At 43.6% G+C, this 22,444-nt stretch overlaps 3 protein-coding genes across 6 annotated transcripts in view; all 3 read right to left on the bottom strand.

Annotated features, from left to right (window-relative positions):
- Positions 1 to 9,517, bottom strand: part of LOC103153494 (PHD finger protein 20-like) — a 12,010-nt gene extending 2,493 nt beyond the window's left edge. The window contains exons 1-18 of one of the 3 annotated variants that reach the window (XM_016661970.1): positions 8,595 to 9,517; positions 7,798 to 7,877; positions 7,062 to 7,233; positions 6,380 to 6,464; positions 5,533 to 5,606; positions 5,220 to 5,457; positions 5,066 to 5,149; positions 4,585 to 4,644; positions 4,081 to 4,273; positions 3,899 to 4,008; positions 3,703 to 3,822; positions 3,507 to 3,575; positions 3,287 to 3,426; positions 2,175 to 2,274; positions 1,903 to 2,098; positions 1,526 to 1,697; positions 859 to 1,096; positions 598 to 773 (exon numbers count right to left, since the gene is read on the bottom strand). In XM_016661970.1, the coding sequence (XP_016517456.1) occupies positions 637 to 773; positions 859 to 1,096; positions 1,526 to 1,697; positions 1,903 to 2,098; positions 2,175 to 2,274; positions 3,287 to 3,426; positions 3,507 to 3,575; positions 3,703 to 3,822; positions 3,899 to 4,008; positions 4,081 to 4,273; positions 4,585 to 4,644; positions 5,066 to 5,149; positions 5,220 to 5,457; positions 5,533 to 5,606; positions 6,380 to 6,464; positions 7,062 to 7,233; positions 7,798 to 7,877 (2,268 nt within the window). In that variant the 5' untranslated portion in view covers positions 8,595 to 9,517 and the 3' untranslated portion in view covers positions 598 to 636. Of the gene's footprint in view, positions 1 to 363; positions 774 to 858; positions 1,097 to 1,525; positions 1,698 to 1,902; positions 2,099 to 2,174; positions 2,275 to 3,286; positions 3,427 to 3,506; positions 3,576 to 3,702; positions 3,823 to 3,898; positions 4,009 to 4,080; positions 4,274 to 4,584; positions 4,645 to 5,065; positions 5,150 to 5,219; positions 5,458 to 5,532; positions 5,607 to 6,379; positions 6,465 to 7,061; positions 7,234 to 7,797; positions 7,878 to 8,594 lie in introns of those variants that run through there. The other 2 variants (XM_007574432.2, XM_016661969.1) reach the window with 2 other exon arrangements.
- A 115-nt stretch (positions 9,518 to 9,632) lies between these two features.
- On the bottom strand, positions 9,633 to 20,720 carry ccdc135 (coiled-coil domain containing 135). 2 transcript variants are annotated; one of them, XM_007574433.2, is made up of 18 exons: positions 20,608 to 20,720; positions 19,189 to 19,313; positions 18,271 to 18,409; positions 18,061 to 18,186; positions 17,634 to 17,828; positions 17,423 to 17,569; positions 15,993 to 16,211; positions 15,777 to 15,914; positions 15,180 to 15,246; positions 14,977 to 15,105; positions 14,774 to 14,902; positions 13,435 to 13,670; positions 13,102 to 13,299; positions 12,134 to 12,244; positions 11,045 to 11,146; positions 10,774 to 10,968; positions 10,332 to 10,474; positions 9,633 to 9,848 (listed from the first exon to the last, which is right to left on the bottom strand). In XM_007574433.2, the coding sequence occupies exons 2-18, from the start codon at positions 19,305 to 19,307 to the stop codon at positions 9,761 to 9,763; spliced, it is 2,481 nt and encodes an 826-aa protein (XP_007574495.1). In that variant the 5' UTR covers positions 19,308 to 19,313; positions 20,608 to 20,720; the 3' UTR covers positions 9,633 to 9,760. The 2 variants fall into 2 exon arrangements, with proteins under 2 accessions (XP_007574495.1, XP_016517454.1); XM_016661968.1 differs by lacking the exons at positions 18,271 to 18,409; positions 19,189 to 19,313; positions 20,608 to 20,720 and having other exon boundaries at positions 17,630 to 17,828; positions 18,061 to 18,266.
- Positions 20,721 to 21,498: 778 nt separating this feature from the next.
- The window catches only part of LOC103153503 (macrophage mannose receptor 1-like), a 4,256-nt gene continuing 3,310 nt past the window's right edge, over positions 21,499 to 22,444 (bottom strand). The window contains exon 6 of the mRNA XM_007574442.2: positions 21,499 to 21,609. Within this exon, the coding sequence (XP_007574504.1) occupies positions 21,499 to 21,609 (111 nt within the window). The remainder of the gene's footprint in view (positions 21,610 to 22,444) is intronic.

The following is a 22,444-nucleotide window of genomic DNA, read 5'->3' on the forward strand; positions in this document are numbered from 1 at the left end:
TGTGGCCCTGTGGCCCTGTGGCCCAGTAGCTGTGGCCCTGTGGCCCAGTAGCTGTGGCCCTGTGGCCCTGTGGCCCAGTAGCTGTGGCCCTGTGGCCCAGTAGCTGTGGCCCTGTGGCCCAGTAGCTGTGGCACTGTGGCCCTGTGGCCCAGTAGCTGTGGGACCATCTGGTGAATCTAGCCTAGATCTGATTCAAAGTAGCCGCTAAAACATAAACATAAAACCATAGAAGAAGAAAGGAGGCGCCCCCTGCAGGCACTCCCAGGTATTCTGCAGACAGTCTGTTCACAACTGAATAAATGAAGCTTCTGGGATGAAAATGAAATTCTGCTGCTGGGAAAAAAATACTTTATGATTCCAACAAACTTTAAAACTCATCATTGTGTTTTTTTCTTTTGAAATTACAAAACAGGAAATAATTACAGTTGGTATTAACATTAGTGCAATTACAAAATCAGAGTTATAAAATGATCTGTGTTCATGTTTGGAGGTGCGTCTGTAACCGGAGCAACCAGCCAATCAGAGGACAGGTCGTGGAGGTCAGCTCCAGGTTTAGTCCCTTTTTACAAAAAAGTTCTTCCAGCAGAACCGACTCACAGAGCGTTACGTTTCCACTCGCCTGCGGCTGTCAGTCGCTCAGCGGCAGACCGCCAGGCGCCGCACTGTACACAGGTCACCCAGCAGGCGCCTGATTCGCTGCTTCAGCTGCGGGAGGCGGGACAAAGGGTCTGGAGGCTCCAGCTCCCCGGAGTGGTCCAGCCAAGACTCCAGAACTGCAGGGAGAAAAATAAAGTTTTCTCAATTTCCTCAGCAGAGTGGAAACATAAATGTAAAAGCTGTCCTGTATCTGTGTGTTACCGTCCAGCTCTCGCTCGATCAGGTCCATCCTGGCGGTGATCTGGTGATGCAGCGCCTCGACGTGCTCCAGCAGGTTGAGCTGACACTGAGCCACAGACACGGCGGCCTGTCTGTGGGTGTGGCCGGCGTCCTCTGAGTGGCTCTCCGGCTTGATGCTGAGGAAGAAGCGAGCGTCTGAGTGGCTCACGGCGTTGGCGTCCATGATGCTCAGAGACGGTTGTTTCCTCAGATCTTCATGCTTCAAACAGAAACAACAATTAGAACCAAAGGTTTACACATTTTATTGGGCTCTAATGGGATTTCATGTAACAGAAGGTTGGTTTTAAAAATTTCACAAATAAAATCATCATTCTGCTCTGCAGTCTGATCCTTTCCCCTTCTTACTCGGCTAAAAATCTAATTGGATGGAGAACTCCTGTGGACATCAATCTTAATGTCTTGCTGCAGGTTATGAGCTGGATTTAGGTCTGGACTTTAACTAGGCCACTCCAAGCCTTACGCGGTTTAATGAAAAATCTGCAGAATTTGCCAGCTTTTTTTTTAATCTGATGTTTTTGTTTATCTCTGCGTTCATCTGTCACAGAAAAACGTGAAGAACTCCGTCTGCAGGACGCCTCACAGAGTGAGAAATTTATTTTAGTCCCTCGTTTCCTGAACCCAGACTGACCTCTCCTACCTTTTCCTCAGCCGTTTCCCAAGATGCCTCTGGTTTCTGGTAGCAGTGTTCGCTGCTGACGTAGCAGATGGACGGCTCGTCCTGCTGGCCGGACGTCAGGTTTAGAGCCTCCTGCTGTTGCCATGGCGATCTCCACAGCTGCAGGTCGGGGTGGGACGGAGAGCTGCGCAGACGGAGACAGAGATGCTGAGCAGAAGTTTCTGTAGATGTGCGCCCCCTGGTGGTGCCTCTGCTATAGTTTCTGTAGATGTGCGCCCCCTGGTGGTGCCTCTGCTATAGTTTCTGTAGATGTGCGCCCCCTGGTGGTGCCTCTGCTATAGTTTCTGTAGATGTGCGCCCCCTGGTGGTGGGCTGAGTGCTCTACTCACTGCAGCAGGCTGATCTTGAGCTGCAGGCCGCTCAGGACCTGGTGCAGGCTGTGCGTCTGGGCCAGCAGGTGGCTGGTGTGGGAGATCTTGGAGGCGTTGATCTCCGAGTAGTTCTCCTTCACGCAGGACAGGCCGAACATGTGACCCGAGATCAGCAAATCGGGTTCAGACAGGAAGCGCTGGGCCCGCCTCCAGCCTGCAGAGGAAGCAGACGGATCAGAGGAAGCTTCCTCCTGTTTTCAGCCCCTGCAGCGCAGCGGAGCGGATCCTACCTGAGGTCTGCCTGCAGTAGTAACAGATGTAGTTGTGAGGAACGTTGTCTTCATATAGACCCATGCAGGTTCCATGCTGCCAGCAGAGACACGACTCGCACTGTAGAGACACAACGGCAGAAAAGATTCCCTCTGGGTTTGATCCATTTAAGACCATCAAACAAGTTTAAAATCACAGAAAATCTGATAAAAACAAGAAAAAATGGAATTTATATCAGTAAAAGGAGAAGCTGCTCCACAGCACTGTATCTATAGATTTGAAAAGGATGATGGGAATGGCAAAACTCAAAATAATTTCTTCCATTTGGTAGTTTCTGTTTGTTTTCAAGTTTTTACTCGAGCTGTAGGAGGTTTTTTTTGGCTTTTTTGAAGAAGAGTTAAAGCGCTAAATGGGAAATGGAAATACGCTTGCTGACTAAATTCTGTCGTAGAAAACGGTCCATCGACTGGTGGATCTGTGCCTTACCAGGGGTCCAAACCTCCAGAGTTCAGAGGAGAAAACTCTTGTTTTTGACTTCTACTTCCTGTTTATCACAGCCATTAATAACATCAACACCTGATGAAAAAACGCGGTGCGTGGCTGATTCGCTCCGGATTAACGATGCTCTGGCATTTATATGCCAACTTCACAGTAGATTTTAATTTTATTTTTTTTTTGTCTGACATTTTAAAATTTCACTCAAAATATTATAGACAATTAGATGTAAACATAGCAGAGTTGAAGTCAAGGAGGCGTTTGGCAGCTGGGATCTGCCTACAACTGGAGCTACGATGTGAACGAGCTGAACAGCAGGAGGTCTGAGAACATGACTGGATGGGGCTGAGAACCAAGCCCTGAGGTACACCACTATTAAAAAGTCACGAGTGAAAGAATAGGTTTTGTTTAAGAGATAAAAGTCAGTAAATTCAGAGCCCAGAATCTGATCAATTTTACAGATTAATTCAGTTTATTAATGGGTCAGAACCATTTTGGTCTAAATTAAATGAAATATTTCTCTTTATTTCAAAAATAGAATATTAAAAATTAGTCAAAGTTTTCACACAGGATTTGTGAAAATTAAAGCCTGATGCTGACTTTTTATGGACTGTGTGTGTGTGTGTGTGTGTGTTACCTGAATCATAAAGTCGTTCTCTTCGTCCACCTCGCACACGCACCTCACCACCTCACAGTCCTCCGTCTCCATAGCAACGGGCCAGGGCGTGTCCTCGCCGCTCTCGGCCGTCAGCGTCGACCAGTCGCTGCCGTCGTCGACTGGAAGCAGAAACAAAATCAGTGTTTTGTTGGTTTTTTGAACGAGAAAGGGGAAAATCTGGAGAGTTTTCTGCTCGGACCGTGTGAGTGTGAAAGCTTCAGAGTGAGGGGCGGTCGGTCCGGCGTGTCGTCGTCGCTGCTGCCGAATCCTGCAAAAAGGACGAACACAGACAAATTATTCCACTGAGATAATCCAGATTTCAGGATAAATTAATCAGATTAATATTTAATCTGAGCTGGAAAGCAGGCTGAGGAGGAATCCAGATGCTCCGTTACCTGACTGGCTCTTCTTCTTCTTCTTCTTTTTCTTCTTCCTCAGTTTGACTCGCAGGAAGTGCTTCCTCTCCTTCCTGTCGTGTCCTCCTGGTTTCTCCTTCCTCTCCTCCTTCTTCAGCTCTGCAGGCAGAATTCAGACGTTTGGCTCATTTTGTCCCACAGAAATCTGTTTGAGAATCACCGAGCTCCAGCCCACCGGTTCCCATGATGCTCTGCTCTCTGTCGTCACGGCGACAGCTGCCGGTCTGGATGTCGGCCTTCTTGCTGGACGGGAAGTCGCCTCCTTCAGAAGCAGACCTTTTCCTCCTGCAGCGGCGGTAGAGACAGAAGGTCAGGGGTCATCATGGAGACTGTGGGGCTGAACTCACCTGGACTCACCTGGAGGCCTCCGGCTCCGCGCCGCCAACGCCAGCGTCCAGCTGCTGCTCAGAGTGGTAGTACTTGATGTGGTAGTGCAGCAGGCTGGCCTTCCTGAAGGACTTGGAGCAGCCGGCAGCCGGACACTTGAAGGGGTTGTGGTCCAGCTCGATGGACAGAATAGGAGGAGGCTGGTTCTTTATCACCCTGTACACTGCAGGAGCACACAGAAACAGAACCTCACCAAGTACTTTGGCTTCTGGTGCCAACATCTTGAAATAAGACAAAAAAAACTTACAAAGTAACTTTTCAGCAAAATAAAGGAGCTGTACTTTTAACCAATATCAGGGAATAATTGACTTAAAACAAGCTCCTTTATCTTTCTGAAAAGTTATTTGTAAGTTAGTTTTGTCTTATTTCAACTTTTCTCAGATATTTGCAGTAGAAACTAGACCAGAAATACTTGGTAGGATTTTGTATTTTTGCAGTGGGGAAGATGGAGGCCCAGTGGTGGGCGGAGCTTACGTGGCTCTCTGCTGAACTTGTGAGTGGTGGGAAGGTGAGCCTGGCGCTCCATCAGGACATCTGAGGAGGAGGAGAGGAACAATCCACCAGTCCTTAAATGAGAAACTGATCACAAACATCTAAAACTCAGCCACTGTCTGTCACGGGTCTGTTGTTGTTATTTAGCAACAACAACAAAAAAAAAATCAGAATCGCCACATCCAGCTTTTCAAAGATCAGTGATCATCCAGAAAACTGCGATCAATGCACCTCTAATCTGGATTTAATCTGCTCCAAATGTGAAATCAAGATTTGAGTGAAACATTCAAGCAACACTGGATGGAAATAAATGAGAAGCTGATGGAAACAACGCCACAGAGCTATCATCAACGTTTAAGATTTGTGTTTTTGACCAGGTTTATTTCCCGACCAGGAGAAATAAACTGGAACATAAGAAGGACGACCACAGGAAAGAACAACCGACCCGGAGCTCATTGGTTACCTTTGTCAATGTGGGCGGGGTTAGGAACCGCTGCCAGGGTGGAGTCTGCTGTGATTGGCTGTTTCTGAACTACATCACTTCTGTCTGAAAGACGAGAAAACAAACCGTGTTTACCTTCAACCTGAAGACAATCAGGCATCAAAGCTTAACTCACTGTTTTCTGTCTTTTTCTTCGTTGGTGGATGAGAGGAAGAAGGCTCTGCTGTCTTCCTCTCCTCCTCCTCTTCCTCAGCTCCTTCCTTCTCCTCTGAGGTCTCCTCTTCTCCTCCCTTCTTCTCCTCCTCCTCCTGTGTCTCCTGGCCTTCCCCCTCTTTGGGGTTCTGCTCCTCTTCCTCACTCTCGCCCTCCTCCCATCCCTCGCTCCCCACTGCGCTCCTCTCTGATCTGGACCTCTGGACCACAGACAGCAGCATCAGTGAAGATGAGGAGCTGTTGGAGGAAGGTGAGGAAGGTGCAGCGGTTCTTACTTCGTGGAAAGGTTTGATTTTGGTCGGCTTCACCGTCTGGACCACGCCGTCGTAGAACCGCACCGTGTACGAGTCTGGGACGGGAAGGCAGGGTTAGGCCGATCACTGCAGACCGAAACTTAAAGCCGTCCAACTGGAGTTACAGTTAAACATGTTTGTCTTTTGTTCCTTTTTTCAGACCCAGACAAGCAGCTTGAGACATTCAGAGCCAGATGTGAACACAAGCGTTTTATCAGAGACGTCTGTGTTGAAAGATATGACCGAGAATCAGGACCAGGCAGAGGAAAAACATTAGATTATGAGAATAAGGTGGCATGACAGTGAGTCAAAATAATGAGAAAAGACGTTATGATACGAGAACAAGCTCATAATATTATGAAAACAAAGTCATAAAATACTAGAAAAAACTGTAAATGATACAAAAATAGTCACAATATTACCAGAATAAAGTTATAATAATATGAGAAAAACGTCAAATCAGAAGGTTGACGTAATAATAGAAATAAAGTCATAATATTACGAGAACAAAGTTGTAACATTAGTACAATGAAGTAGTAATTTTAAGATAACTCCAACATAAAAAGTAATCAGAAATTAACATGAGGAATGTTGAGCATTTTATGAAGTCAAACTTTGTGATCAGTTTTACAAATAAGGATGATATTTAATATCAGCGTCCAATTATTGGAAGAAGCAGGACTTCAAAGAGCAAATGACTGACGAGCTGCTCATTAAAGAGACTTTCCTTTAACTTTCTCCAGGTCTGACTTTATTCTGATAGTTTCATAATAAATCTCTTCGTCTGGCCCTTATGTTCTGTTGTTGAAAGGTCAAAGTTGAGTCTCACCGTCCTTGTTGACTTTGAGGATTTTTGCTGGGTAGAAGCGACAGTCGGTCCAACAGGCCAGAACTTTGGAGCCCAAAACGAAGACCTGAGCCAGGAAACAGGAGGAGAACGGAAAGTGAGCCGAAACGACGCTCTGACAGAAACACGACAAGACGGAGGAAACGCTCTGGTTCCTGCTTTACACGATCAGAGGCGCAAAACAATCTGACGAATGCTTCACATTTCTCATAGACTTACTGAAAATAAAATACTTGAAAAATAAAATTATTTAGAAAATAATCATGTAAATATTTTTAAAATATTCCATATTTGAAAAATAATTTTTAGTCTTTTTAAAATAATCATGTTATTTTATTTAACATATTTGATAAATATTAAATTACAAAATTTAATATTTATCAAATAAGCAGATCTAAAATGTGTGAAAATAATTTTATTTTGATAAAAAATAATTTAGAAACTTTAAGTTGATAAAAAATGATTTAGAAATTTTCTAAATTTTCTAAAATAATTTAGAAAATCTGTTCTTATAACAGATTTTTAAATAATCTGTTATTTAAAAAACAGATTATTCATATTTATAAATTAAATTCTACGGTTGTACTTGTAGCTATCATCAATTATTAAAACAATCCTGATCATGGTAAGTAAACAGCTCAGCATTGATAAGCAGCGTTGGTACCGGCTGGGCCTGCGGCGGCGTCAGGCCCTGCCTCCTCAGGCTGACGCGCTCCAGCGGACGAAGGTACGGCGAGCTCCAGTGGAACCACTCGTTGTGCCGACGGCTCCACTGGCGGTAGTGGACCAGAACCCGCTCCTTGTCATAGTCAATCTTCTCAATAGTGGCAGCGTACCTGAAGAGACAACAGCTCAGGTGAGTCAAAGTCACTCAGAACAACAAAAATGATCAGCTGAACTGTCCAATTATTTACTTTATGCTTCCCATCGTGAATTTAACCACAAACAATCCTGTAAACATTATGTATAAAAAATGGAGAAATATTTTCTATTGTGTTCCAACATTATTATCCTAATGTTCCTGTTTAATCAGCACAGAACTGATGACAGACTCTTCTTCAGGAGTCTGTGTCCACTAATCCACTAGTTTGGGCTGCTGTTTGTAAAGCTACACAGTCAAAGATTAGCAACATAAATTAGCATTATTTAGCTTGTCATAAGAGAAAAAAAGACATATCTTTATTATTTTTATTCATTTATTTATAAATGATTTATAAGTAAATCCCCAACAAAGCTATTATTTTACTATTTCGCTAAAGTTGTTTGAGTTAACAAGTTATCACTGGAGAGCTGACTGGGCAGTTAACTGGAACAGAAGAGGATGGTTAGAATAGTTAAAACCTATGCCAGGTGCTAGTAACGTACGTGTGTGTGTGTGTGTGTGTGTGTGTGATGCAGACCAGTTCTTCTGCCGATCTCGGGCCTCCAGCTGAGCTCCGACCTCGAAGGTGATTCCCGACCTGTCTGGTGGAGTCTTCATCTGCCGGAAAAAGACACAGAGCCGCTGTAAAAGCTGAAACTTTTTTATTATTACACATCATGAATGTTTGTGTTTGTATTCTCTCAGTTGTCCAGGAGATGGAGCTGTTTGTAGAGCAACTTTCTGAGATACACACATCAAACCCCGCCCAACATTTCATCCTTTTGTTTTCTAAGTTTCTGAAAACACTTTTTGTATTGTATGTGTTCATAACTAATATATAAAAGAAGACAGAAAAGAAATAGAAAGTGAATACAATTAAAAACAAAGACACGCCTCCCAGCCTCGGACGCCGATTGGCCCACAGAGCTGTCAGTGGAGAACAAGACCCGCCTCCCAGATCCTCAGATATTTGACAGCGGCTAAAAGCTAATGCTATCTGTTGTTGTTGGCGTCAAACTACAGCGAGCAGCGCCGCGGCTCCCGGCTCAGAGTTATTCACAAACACCCGCTACTCAACTTCCACTACGTTTCAAAGCAAACGGGTGAAGTTAGTATGAGAGCTGTGCAGCTGAGCGGACTGAATCTCCATTGACTTTGAATAGATTAGCTAACAGCTAACAGTTAGCCTCAGCTGAGATGAAGCAGCTCAGTGTCAATAACAGCCTGAGCTGTGACTGTGAGCTGCTGCTGCTGGAGGAGAAGCCTTCAGAGAACATCCAACCTGCCGATGAGTTGACAGTCTTAATGAAAAGCAGCGACAGAGCGCCTGTTTACCTCCGGATCTGCTCCTCAGCTGCTCCTCATACTCCGTCGGATGCACAGCGCATGCGCCAGGACGGAAACTCAGCTGTCCCGTAGAAGAAGCTGTAAGAGTGAGTGTGAAGTCTGAGGACTAGGTGTAAACCTGAAAGCAAAGTAGCTTTAAAAGAGCAGATCCTGATTTATTTAGCTCGACCTCCTAGCAGCGGATTTATCTCCAGGCTATCGGTGGTTCCTGCATATCGGCCAAATGTATGTAGGGGACAGAAACCACAAGAGATGCTCTATTCAAATGATATCAAAATAAAATCTTTCTGCCCTAAATAATAAACTATGTGCGGTAGAAAAACATCCCTACCTTGTACCACGGTGGTGGCAGCATCATGCTGCGGGGATGCTTTTCTCCAGGAAGAATGGGGAAAATGCTTAGAGTTCATTAAAAGATAAATATTTTGCAAATATTTAGCGAAGCTATTTTTGTATTTTATTATTTTTTGCTAAGCACTTTATCATTTTTACTAACTTTGTAAACGATTAATGCAACAAGCTTTCCCTAAAATCATTAATTATGGTTAAATAACTTTGCTGTTTTGCAGAATTTCAGCGGAATAAAGTTCTCCCAACGCCTCCCAACCTTTCAAGAGCAAATATAATTTGCATTGGCGTTAGCATTAGCTTCTGCTAAATGCCACTTTGATCTAGTGGTTTAGTGTCAGTGATGCTGTTTCAAAAGGACAGGAAAATATATAATACATAATATCAGTAAACATTGCTTATAGGTCATAGCAGCAATGTTAATTTTGACATTGGCCCAAAGTTGTCATATCAGTTCATTACTAGTTTGGATCAAAGCTGATCAATGGGTTAGAACGGCCTAGTTCAAGTCTAAAATAAATGTTTATGGATTATCTCCATCCAGTGTGGCTGAGTTTGAGCTGCTTTATGCAGAAGAACAGACAACAAATTTAGTTCTGCTTTTTGTTCCAGATCAACAGAATCAGCAATGGAAAAAATCACATTCTGGATTTTCTAGATGCTGCAATTACAGAAACATCAAAGTCCAAACTATTTATTCCACTCGTCTGATTGATACATGGCATTTTAGTGCGACATCATGGATCAGTGAAGAAAAGGACAGAGCAGAAACTCCTGGTAGCTGGAATAGACGGCTGCTGCTGAGTTCAGTGGTTGAAGTGAGAGGAGAGCAGAGGGTTCTGCTGCAGCTTCACCATGAAAGCTTCATGTTTTTCCTCTAGTCTCTCCATGTGCCTGTCACACACACACACACACACGGCTCAGCAGACTCCTACAGCCGCTCTGGTCCAAATGTTCCCAAACTCTGCAGTTCTAATCTTGTTGATTTCAGCTTTCCTTTGATGCTGTGATGATTTTTTATTATTAATCCACAACCTTTAAAGATGTTTTATGCTGTGTGATGCATCACTCTGCAGGAATTGCCAGGTTGCTGCTGGCCGACTGTCTGCAGTGTGTAGGCAGTGGGAGGGGCTTACAGCAGCACTCAGTCAGGACCATCACTGCACAGCGACCGGGGCTTCATGTTGTCGCTAGAGGATCTGAATAGTCGCTCTCAGCTTAACCCTCTCTGCTCATCCCAACGCCTGGCCACGCCCCTCAATGTCAATTGGCTCCGCCCACTTTGGTAGACTTATTTCAGAGTTTGCCTGAAATAATCCCACTAAAGGCTATGCTTTCACATCCAGATTGGTTCCACTTTAAATGGTGTGTGTTTACCTGTCGAGGCGTCTCTGGGCAGCAGATATGTGAAACTTTTTATCCCAGCACAGGTGACAGGCGAGCTCTGCCTCCTCCTGGCTCATCATGGGGTCGTGCGAGTGGCTCCTGCTGTCATTCTCCTCTGCTTGGGTCTCGATCACCTGAACACACATGGATGGAGGAGCGTTGCTGGAGCGGTGTTTTAGTGTGAACCAGGGGTCCCCAAAGTGGGTCCTGGAGGCCCGGCATCCTGCATGTTTTAGTTCTCTCCATGGTGGTGGAAACAACCTTTTCAGCTTGTCATTGTTCCTCTTAGGCCTCTAATGAGCCATCATTTGATCCAGGTGTGTTGAACCAGGGAGAGAATAAAGCATGCAGGATGCCGGGCCTCCAGGACCCACTTTGGGGACCACTGGTGTAAACAGGCAGGTGTTGGCCTGCAGGCGGAGCTCTGCCGCACCGTTTCCAAGTTCCTCTGCAGGAAGTCGGTATGCCTCTTCAGTTTTTCTTTGAATGCTTCTGAGCAGCCGAGGCAGAAGGAGGTGGCCTCCTCTGGAGTGAGAGACTCTGAGTTCCCGAGCCGGGCCAGGTACGGCACCATGACGTCCATTCCCAGCCGATGGAGGATGAGGGCCTCCTCTTTGGACGTGAGCTCCTGCAGCAGCAGACATGAATCAGTCATGGCGTCATGAACAGGACTGACCTACCGTCTGGGTGGATTTCTCCTCTACCTCCTCCCATTTCTCCCTGCAGGCCATGACCTCCTCCAGTGGAGAGGAGAACACCTCCAGCTCTTTCTCCTCCTGCTTCCTGCATTCCACGATGGTCTCCATCTGCTCACATCAGGTAAAGTCAGATTCAATCTAAAACTCTCAGAGCTTTTCTGAACTTAAACGTTGGGTAAACATCAGCATTGACCAGAGCAGCTCGTTGGCTGGAGGAGATGGAGTTCAGATCCATGGGTTTCACACCATCCACAATAAAACTGGCACAAGTTCCTACGACAGTCTGAAGATCCTCGGCTGCGTCGTTAACAGCGGCGCTATGCAGCGAGCTAGGAGAGCGTAGCAGCAAGACGGCCGAGCTGTCTGTGTTATTTCTATGCATCTTACTTTAAAGGAACAATCTTAATCTTTCAACCAATCACCAAAACAATGTTTACTTAAAGTGCGTTCACACTTTAAGTAAACATTACTTAAAGTGTGCTTTAAGTAATGTGCCTTAACTGCTTAGTCCGCTTTAATCCAACTCCAGTCCGTTTGCCCAGAAGGTCCGGTTCGGTCGTGGAGGTGTGAATACGTAATCTAACTCTGATTTGGACCAAGAGAGCCAACTCTACAAACGTCGGTCTGGGTTCGGTTCGGTTGCAGTCAGCTCTGGTTTGAATGTTTGTGTGGAGACCGCTCCAAAAGCAGGAAGTGGACTACAGTGCAGGGCATTCTGGGTAAATACAACTAAAAAAAAAATTAGCATGTCTACTGACAGCGGGAGAAACGGGTCATGGCCTTTTACCAAAGACAAAAGAGAAATCCTACTGTAACTAAATTAAAAATAATTAAAAATGAATAATCTTCATTTTTAAAGAAGTAAAGAGAAAAACGATGTTTCTGTTTGGAGAGAGGCTTCTCTGCCTTATGGGGCTCAACTGCACTGAGCAAATCTATGTTAGTCAGATTTATTGTCATCATGTGGTACTAATCAACAAATCAACAGTCTGAGTTTTTCTTTGGACTTTGAAAGTGTCCAGTCTCTCCTATACTTAGCAAAGAAAAGCAGAAGGACAGAAGATCTGATGTGATCCAGCTGAGGGACGTAGTTACCTCCACCAGAGAAGCTTTGATTTGGAGAGCGATGTTCTCCTCTTCCCTGATCAGGTACTTCACCAACCTGTACCAGGTCAGGGGCCCAGGCGGCTCCTCAGCCTGGTCCACCTGAACACACACACACACACACACACACACACACACACACACACACACACACACAATAAAACAAATGTTTTCATCAGTCAGTCCAGCATGTTTGCTCTCAGATGTTCTGGACGGTCTCTGGACACTCAGAGACCGTCCCCACAGCCCAGGTCTGTGCTGGGCTTCCCCACAGAACCGACATCCCACCAGGACAGAAGAACAAACTCCAAATCTAACAGACTGGCTGCCAAACAAAAGGAAATTCGTATTTTTTAGTCTGAAGCTCAAATGCAAAGTGTATTTTTCACGCTGTGAATGAGAATCTGCACATGGTGTTTAGAAACAATGCACAAGATTCAGGAAAAACACAAGTTAAATCTGAACTATACGCATCGGGTGACTTCTGTAAATGTGAACTCTCTTATTCAAAGGATGAGGAGAGGCCTGTCCTGGAAAGAGACACACACGCCACTGTGGGTCGTTACATGAGATTACATTATTATGTTATTTTTTAATCTTGTCCTAATGAGGATCCTGTCTTTATGTCAGTGTGTTTGTACTTTATTTTTATGTTTTTTTAAGCACCAGACCACTTTTAATTATAATCTCATTTTATGGGAGATTAAGAAGAAGTGCAACATTGCAAAACAATTTGTGAAGCATCAAGGGAAACTTATGATGGAGGTGCAGAAACTTCTCATGTTAACAGGGAAAACCTGCAGATAGTGAAAAAACATCCTAATGCAGATGTTGAACCTACGGTGGCAGCAAAGCAGGGTCATGCTTGTCTGTCTTTCTGCTGAAATGAGATTTGCATTCAGTGATGTTCAGACAGGAAGAGGTCTGAGAAACGGCCTTAGCTGCAGATTCAGCCGTACCAAGAAGAAGGAGAACATGCTGTCTGTGATTGGCTCATCATCTTCTATTCTTTTGAGGCTCTTCCTGGAAGGGATAGTGCGGTGGTCCATGAGGTGATAGAGCAACTCGGTCTTCATCTCCGGCACCAGAAACACCCGCTGGGCCACGTCTTCGTTGACCGGTTTGGAGGGATTCCTATGGAAACGCTCCACCACTTTCTGAAACACACAAAAGAGCCGGGGCGTAAAACCATGGAAACGTGTGGCGCTCCCAACCGTTTGGTCGTTAACTTTAGGATAACACATCTATTTGAACCGTCAGTGCATATTGTCCAGCATCAGTTTATCTCTTACCAGCACATTGAGATTCTCCAGGGTGGTCTCCTGGCCGTTCTCCGCAGAATACGGAGGGGGAATCATACCGCCCTCACGGAAAAAAATCTGTCTCAAGTACAGGAAGTCGTCTCGGTACTTGAAGGATTGCTCTATTGCTTGTGGCGACACCACGATCCGCTCCAGGCCGTCCTGTTCGGGGCGGTGGAACCTCATCTCTCGCTCAGTCCCAGAGTCCACTGGCTTCCAGGCGTGAACTGACCAGAGCGACAGACACCAACATTACAACCAGTTACAGGATTACATCAGGACGGCCCAGGCAGCATCTTCACGTATTCGTATGTGGGAAGATTTTAAATAGATTATAACAACGATGAAAGAGCAGAACATCAGGCTAAAGAAGCCTTCAGCAGCTTCTGGCTCAGAGTTCAGCTACATTTACTCAGTTATTTTTGGAGTATTTTACTATGCTGTACTTTTACTTTTACTTGAGTAATTTATTATGAAGTATCTCTACTCTTACTTGAATAAAATTTATCCACCAAATGAAAAACAAAGACACACACTGCAGGTTTGGTGACCATCTCCCAAGTTTTATATAGAAAAACTGATTTGTAAATATTTTCTTTAACTTGATTCTGTAATTGTTTTGTTATGAATTATTGTCATTTTGGTCCCTAAAATACCAACATTTGCACTTGACTTAATATTTTTGTCAAAATGATGACGTAGTTTCTAAACATTGAATGGCTGATAATGTGATCAGTTACTCAGTACTTGTGTTTTATTTTTACCAAATACTTTTTAACTTGATACTTTTTACTTTTGCCTGGGTGTAGTTTTTGTGTCCTCTGCCCAGCTCTGCTCTGGCTGTTCATGTCAGTCCAGGCAGAAAGAGACCAAGCAGATGAAGGTTTCATCTGATCTGAAGTTTACCACAGAGAAGCCACAGATCTGGGCCCATTCCTCAGGCTAACAGGAGCTCATAGTGACGAGAGTTTAGGAAAATTCTCTGATTTTTCTCAGTATTTTCCGTTAGTAGGATAAAAGTTTTCCATAAAGCACCTCAGGCCTTAACAGAGCTCCTGACCTGGCAAAATGTTAGCAGTCCTGAGGAAGACTTTCAGTGAGCTAAGAGTGCTTTTCGCAGGGAAACATACAGAAAGGGGAGATATATTTTCTAACTTTGTTCTGTTTCATGTTGTTCTGCCAGCAGCAGGCTCTGTCCTGCTGTCCTGCTTGGTTTTCACCAGGATATTGTTTTATTTTGGCAGTTTCTCCAGATGAAAACCAGCTTAAACAAGCAGCCAGCTACAGCTGGTGAGTTCCTCCGGGTTGCTGCTCTCAGCAGTCGGCTTACATAAAAGGTCGAAAGTTCGTCCGGATTTGAAGCGCTCGGTGGTGGAGTTCTCCAGCTGGTTGAACTCTCTCTCCTCCAGGCTGTCACTCCTGTGCTTGTACCACTCTTTGACCCCGGCGACCTCTGTGCCTTTAACATAAACAGACATAGGATCAGAGACGATGGCGGATGGGACAAAGTGAACCGTTTCTGACGTTTCTCACAGCTCAGGTCTTGGTACGTCGTTAATCTGGAGATGAGGCCGTCGTTGGTCACAGTGGATGAAAACCGCTCCAGCATTGCTTTTCTGTAGCGGGTCACCTTCTTCCCTCCAGGAAACCTCGTCTGCAGCTCTGAGGGTCAGAGGGACAGGTGTTGGGCGTCTCACAGGACAGGTGAAGGTCAACAACCTGCTTCACGGTTTTACCTTTCCTTGTGATGCCGATCCTGCTGACCCAAGATCTCATCAGGAAAAACTTCCTGGGAAAATCTTCCTTCAAGATAACAATTCACAATTAATGGATGGACGGATGAACAGCAGTGAAGTAACGTGTTACTGCAGTCTGATTACTTTACTCCAGTAACAAGCAGGGTTTTAAGCCTGGCAGGCCACCAGGCTTCACTTGCCTCCCTCCAGGCTGAATGTGAAGGGATCAGGCTTAAATATTCAACAAAATTCTTCAAATGATGGCTATATTTTTGGTGATGTAATTTTTTTTGGATCAATAAAGTATTTTTGAATTTGAACTGAATTTTTCAATATCCACAAATTTAAAAAAGCAAAAAAAGTTTTAAAAGAGATGTTTTCATTTGATTAAGTTTTACATGATGGAATATGCAGAAGAAATGGAATCAGGCGTATTTATACCATTATTCCGGTGGTGCATTATTTTTTTGAAATGTAACTAAGTAAAGTGAGTATTAAAGTAACTAATTACTTTTGAAAATAAGTAGTTGGTAAAGTAACTGGATTACTTTACTTCTTGGACAGACAGACAGACAGACAGACAGGTGTGGTCCTGACCTCCAGCTCGCTGGTAGGTCGTCCGATGAAGCGGTTCTCCATCCTGCGGTGGACGGCCTGGATCAGCTGCTGCTGGCTGACGCCGTCATGGAGGACGGGCTCCCACTCGGTCGAGTTCTCCAGGTCAAACTTCATGTCCTGCTCACAGCAGAGGGAGTCTGGTAAGAGTGCTGGCGGGTGACCTGGGCCGGTTCTGTCTGGTACTGGTGGACCCGCCTTGCAGCCGCTGCTGCAGTCCTGCCGGTTGACGTAGTAGTTGAAGGGGTTCCACAGGCTCTCGATGCCTTGGAAGCTGTCGTGTACGGTCGGATAGCTGCAGCCGGTCAGAGGGTCGATGAAGAAGTTCTCCTCGATGCTGCGCCGACCCGACAGAACCAGAACCCAGCAGTGGACCCGGAAACCTTGCAGGGGATCTGGAAGATTGGTGCTCTTTTCCTGCTCATGGAAGGAAACAGATGATGGGGTAAATGGACGGACAGAAGGACCGGACTAGAGATCAATCGATTAATCACATTCATTGTGATTAGTAGATTATTCAAATAGTAGTCAACTAATTAGTTAATCAATTAATCATTAACTGGAGTATACAGACTCAAAAAAGGCCATATGCTGAGAGAATAACAGAGCAAGTAACTCAGCAAAAACTATAACAAAATAAGTTTTGCATTTAAAGGTGCAGTAAGAAACTTTTATTACAACCTGTCACCATGTTGTGACAGTTTATGACAGATAATCTGTGAAACGATGGATCTCCTCCACCTCGACCCTGAGCTACTCCTGCCATCTGAGGAAATGCACCGAAAACAACCAATCAGAGCCAGGAGGAGGAGCTTAGCGCTGCCAATCAACCGTATGTACTTGCTGCTAAACGTGCTAATGGCACATTTAGCAGCATTTTTGTTGCATTTTGAGATGCAACAAAAACATACAGATCCAACAATCCACCTCATTCACCACTACAACGGTGTTATGTCTAATGTGAATATGAAGTTGGCAGCAAAGAACCCTTAACTGGTACCGTTGTCCCTGGAGGAAGCCTGCTGACACGTGAATCCTGCACTACTTTAGTACAACATGTTTTGAAAGAATTGATGGAAAATAGTTTGTAGCAGAAATTTCTTCCTTTAAAACAAATGGCATTTGAATTAGTAGAAATGTGAACTTGTGAATTAGAACTCGGACACTGGTCCATGTGAGATCCATTATCTTGACCTTGAGTAAATTAATATTTCCATATTAATTTATCAGCTGTCATCGGTGGCCATGCTAACTAGCCTTAGCAATCATTAGATGCTGTGCTAGCTGCAGCGTAGCAGAGAGCAGCGCCACACTAGGGGGTGATTGACAGCGCTAAGGTGAGGGTCTGGACTCTTGGTAGGCCTCATGAGTCTGTGTCTGCCTCTCTGCTGATGGAGCAGGATGATCTGGACCCTCTGGGGAACTGGTCAGTCCTGCAGAATAATATTAAACCTGAACATCAGATTTAGACCGTAAACATCTGATGGGATGGATTTCTGCTCACCCTGATGAATTTTATTATTAATTATTAGCTGTTATCTGTTTTACCTGGAATCTGTTCACACTGTGAGATTCCACAGTGTTGAACCTTTAGTTATCTGGTTCTGAGGTGAGCTGGAACATTTTACCTCCTGTAGCTCCTTCTCCAGAATCGCAGCAGCCTCAGCGTCCAGCTTCTTCTTCTCCTGATCTAACAGGAAACGGCTCCTCAGCTCCATCGAACACTTTACTCCGTACTTCTTCTGCGGCTGGTCCGAGGTTTCGCCTTGGTCGCTCTGCAGACACAAATCCACTCAGAAACCTTGAAGTCTGAGTGGTGTGTGTGTGAGGCAGACCTGCCTTAGCCTTGGTGTCCAGCAGGGGGCACTGCTGCAGTCTGAGGTCCAGCAGACACATCTCCCTGACCGCGTAGCCGCTGACGACGTAGGCATCGTAGTTGAGGCCCAGCAGCAGGCTGCAGAGCAGGGTGGACGACTCGAAGCTGGTGGCCTCCTGGCTGCGCAGCACCGCTGTGGGGGAGAACAGCTGGGTGGGCTGCAGGGCCCGGTCCACAGCAGGACGGTCAGACACACTAAGGACATGGACGAGTGGTCCTGATCTAACACTCTGACTAACGGATCAGCGGTCAGACAAAACTATCTGTCCATCATTTCATCGTAGGGGGACATTTAGCCTGTCCACAAGACGTTTAACGTGTCCACTTGTCCTTACCAGGCGTGTACGCGCGTGTGTGTGTGTGTGTGTGTATGTGTGCGGCCATACTGACCACCTGTGTGGGCTGCTCCAGCGGCTGCAGGGACAGGAAGTCGGCCACCAGTGAGGAACACTCCTGCCAGCTCTGGAGCTCCCACAGGCCGGTCTCTGTGGGACGGAGAGTGGTGGACACAAACTTCTGGACGGGACAGGACAGAGACAATTGTGGGGCTCAGATGGTTTAATGGTGGAAGCAGATTTTAACTGGGGGAGCGCTTGTTACCCTGACTCCATATTCATTGACCGGGTAGAGCAGCAGAGGTTTACGGTCAGGATGCAGCAGCAAATACTGACGCTGGAAGTTTTCTGCGATCTCCAGCAGGTGCTCCTCCTTTTGAGAGTTGGTCTTGTAGGATTCAGGGCTGCAGACGGACAGCAGGGGGCGACTCTCACTCACCTCATAAAATGCTTTCAGTTTTTGACAGAGGAGGAAACGATGTAGATTTCTAATCCTGTCATCTTCAGATTAAGGAACTTATCTTCAATCAGACACGTACAATCTAAGGCACTTGGTTCATTCAAAATGCCATCAGTAATAATTAAAGCTAGAAAGAGATAATTGCCAATTCATTTACAAAAGTTCTTCGACTTCAGTTCAAATGACAGAAATAACAGTTTGAAAGTATAATGCCAAAAGTAAAACTATGGGTACTACTTTGAAATAAATGTGCATTTCAGCAAAATTATGGAAAAAAATGTTCTACCATAAATCAGTTCAGAACATTTAATAAGACAAAAACGATGAAGTCTGATACAGGTTTGAGTTAACAAAGAGGAGAATGACATGCTGCTTTCAGCTCATAGTAATGTAATGTATAGGGCCCTGAACATCAGGTTCCTGCTCCCTTTTCTCTCAGGTATACTAAGGTAATCTGTTTGTTAATTAAAGTTAATTAATTTGTTAAACTGAGTGAATAAACAGATTGATTGGTATCTTTAAGAAGTTCAAAGACTTTTATCATAAAAATGTGATACTTTCATAAAACCTAAAGAAAAGCTGCAGCAGATTTCTCTGGTTATTTCCAGTCAGGCTTGTTGTCTGTGACCCTGAACATCTTCTGCAGCTTCAGGAATAAACGTTCTGTTCATTATTTCTACCCTCCTCAGCTGTCTGCAGGCTGTTACTGCTTGAGTTGCTCACATGAGCAGATCGTCGCTCACATCTTCCTCCTCCTCTTCCTCCGGCTCCTGGGACAAGGTCATCTTCTTCTCCATCTCTTGAAATTCATCATCAAATACAAACTTCCCTCCGGCCTCCATTTTCCTCTGGAACAGTAAACATGGTTTTATGCTGCGTTCGCTCTGCAGATGCTGTGAAGTGGTTGGTAAAAACCTGAAGAAAATCTTTCATTTTTAAAATAAATTAAAAACACATAGCAGGTTGTTTCCGTCTGTGAATCTGCTCTTTACAACCATGAACTTTGTTGTTTTTATCTGAATTTTATTAGAGATCAACAGAAAGGAAAGCAAAGATGTGAAAAAAGAACAGTTTTAAAGCTTTTCCTGAGAGCCTGTTGCAATAAGCAAATAGTCGATTAATGGCATGATGAATAAAAATAAGCTCAATCATTTCAGTTCTGGTGATTAATATCTCTTGAAGGGCAGTTTTGTTTTCAGAAACTTTATAATCCATTTTATGAAATGAATTGTGATGGTTTCAGTTCTGTGTATTTTAAAACTTTTGTTTTGGTTGTCATGTTTTATTTTGGATATTTAAAATGTTTTCTAGGTCCAATGTTTTGTTGTTGTTGTTGTTGTTTTTTTTACTAAATTAAAGTTTGTTAGTCTTTAAGAGGGCGGATTTACATAATTATGCTGTTATCTTTATATTACTTGAAAATAATCTAAAAACAGCAAAAATATTGTTTATCTCAATAATTACTGGATCAATTAGTCATCCAGCAATGTTATACATGAATTTTATTTATTTCAAACATCCATCCATTTTCTTACACCCTTGTCCCTTGGTGGGGTCAGGAGGGTTGCTGGTGCCTCTCCAGCTAAGGTTCAGGGCGAGAGGTGGGGTCACCTGGACAGAGTGTTGTGGACTGTGGGAGGAAGCCAGAGTACCCAGAGAGAACCCACCATGCACAGGGAGAACATGCAAACTCCATGCAGAAAGATCCCAGGCTGGGAAACGAACCCAGGACCTTTTTGCTGCAAGGTAACAGTGCTACCAACTGCGCCACTCTGCAGCACCTATTTCAGGCCTGTTTCAAACATTTATATATTGTGCAAGAATAGCTACTGTTGTTGCCAGGAATAATTTAATTTGTAAAAAGTTGTCTTGCATAAATGTATGCAGCTATTTTCCACCAAGTAATAAAAATTATAATAGTAACCTTTACAAGCTGAAGGTGACATGAGGTCAGAGTGAAAAAGGAGGAAACAGCAGCACAATGAAAACCCTGAACGTTGCTATGCAACAGACCGAAGCTAAAGGAGCTAACTGTGGTTAACTTTAACCGCTAAATAAACACCAGTTAATAGCAGTGAAATTAGTTAGAGTCGACGAATTAAACAGGTCAGTCCACAGAAAACATAAGAAACATTTACTCACCTAATCTAAATGGTGTCGGAGTCGTTTTTAAAGCAAAGAAATAAGCGATTTTAAACCAGAAACATGAACTAAACCTGTTAAAACAGGACCGCTGGTTCTCTGTATCCATAGTAACAGAACGACCACGTGACGTGTTACGAAGATGCGTTCACGTAACCTCGTAGATCGTAGAGCAAATAGATTCTCCAGAAGGCCAATGAACTGCTTTGACTTCTTTGGATGATTTGCTGTACTGTATATTTTAAGTTATTTGAAAAGCCTAAAGCGGAGGTGTGTGGAGATGTTTAAAGTGTGTTCAACATTTAAAGAAGAGCTTTTTACAGCAACATTTCCAAATGCTGGTAAAGTTTGCCTCCAGAAATAAACTTTGAGCTATAAACTATAGCATAGAATAAGTGAAAAACTATTTTATTTATGACACACGTACAAAAAAAACACGTTTTTTTTTCTTTCTTTATTAATTTTTTGAACAATTTTCACATTTATTTTCTCATTTGTATTCCTAACAATTAATACTTGTAGTTTTTTGTATTTTTGATTGAATTTCCAACATTTCTATTTGTTTAAGTTTAAACTGAGATAGATGAAATGTTTTAAATCTATTTTTTTTAAAGAAAAGGCATCAACAGCTGCAGGTACATAAAAATGTCAGATATATTTGGATTAAACATATTATTCATATTAACTGTTGAACAAACTGGGCTATAATGAAACAAAGATGCAATTTCTTCCTTTGCACAGAATTTGCTTCCAACAAAGTGAATTCAGTTTAAACTACAAGCTCTACTAAAAATCCCATGGCTGCTTATACTAAAAAATCTTAAATATTGATAATATTTTATTTGCTCAGGGGGATTTGGGCAATGCTGATCCATCACTGAACTCTGCGTTTCAGTTTTGGCCGTCCTGTTTCTCCTGGTAGAAGATGTTTCCATCCGGCTGCTTCATGCACCTCAGGCTGATCTCTGCAGTCACTCCTTGGTCCTTCAACTTCTGCTGGAGCTGAGATTAAAATAATAGTTTAGCAAAAACAGGCCCTCTCTTAGTTAACCTAGACTAACCTATTCTGCATCACACAATATGTATTTTCATTTTTAAAATGATATAAAAATGAATGTGTTGAGACTGAGAACCTAAAAAATTAAAATATAAGTAAAGTTTTGGTAAAGCCATTTTGCATTCTTCAATGAATTGCATGATTTCCCAGGAAAACCATATGGAGTTCCAACATCTCAGTGTTCCCATTGTACCACTGACCTACAGTCGCCATGATGCGCTCTTCTAAAGCTCTGGATTGTGCTAAATTTATAAAATTACATCTACATTTTCTCAGGTTCCTGCCCTGATGCTGTCGCCACCGTTTCACATCTGCACAAAAACTTTCTTTCTCACAAATGGCAGAATTTCCATATTTATTTGAAGGGTTTCTGCTCCTCCACCATCAGTTTTGCCTTGTTTAGAGGTTGAAACACCGTCATTATTTTCAACAGACTGAGTGGTTAAAGTTCCATCATCATCACTGGAAATTATGCCAAGACTTATTTTTGTAAAATGAATTTTACTTTTGAACTCCAGTTTGAACAACCGAGAACTTCAGCTTTCATCTGAAATACATTTAACCAAAAATATGTACATATTTGGTCTGTATGCATCTTTTTGACTTTGTGGGCATTAGAGCAAACCCAATGGATTTTTTTATTTTTTATTTTTTTGCACTCCCTTGCAAAATGTTTGCATTCTTTTGCCATACTGTCAGTATCTTGTCTTTCTGCTAAGGTTTTTCCATGGATAACACTTTATGTGAAGGGGGGTGAATAAGACTGACATGACACTGTCA

This window comes from Poecilia formosa, unplaced genomic scaffold (assembly GCF_000485575.1).
Source record: "Poecilia formosa unplaced genomic scaffold, Poecilia_formosa-5.1.2 Scaffold351, whole genome shotgun sequence".
In the NCBI taxonomy this organism is placed as follows: domain Eukaryota; kingdom Metazoa; phylum Chordata; class Actinopteri; order Cyprinodontiformes; family Poeciliidae; genus Poecilia; species Poecilia formosa.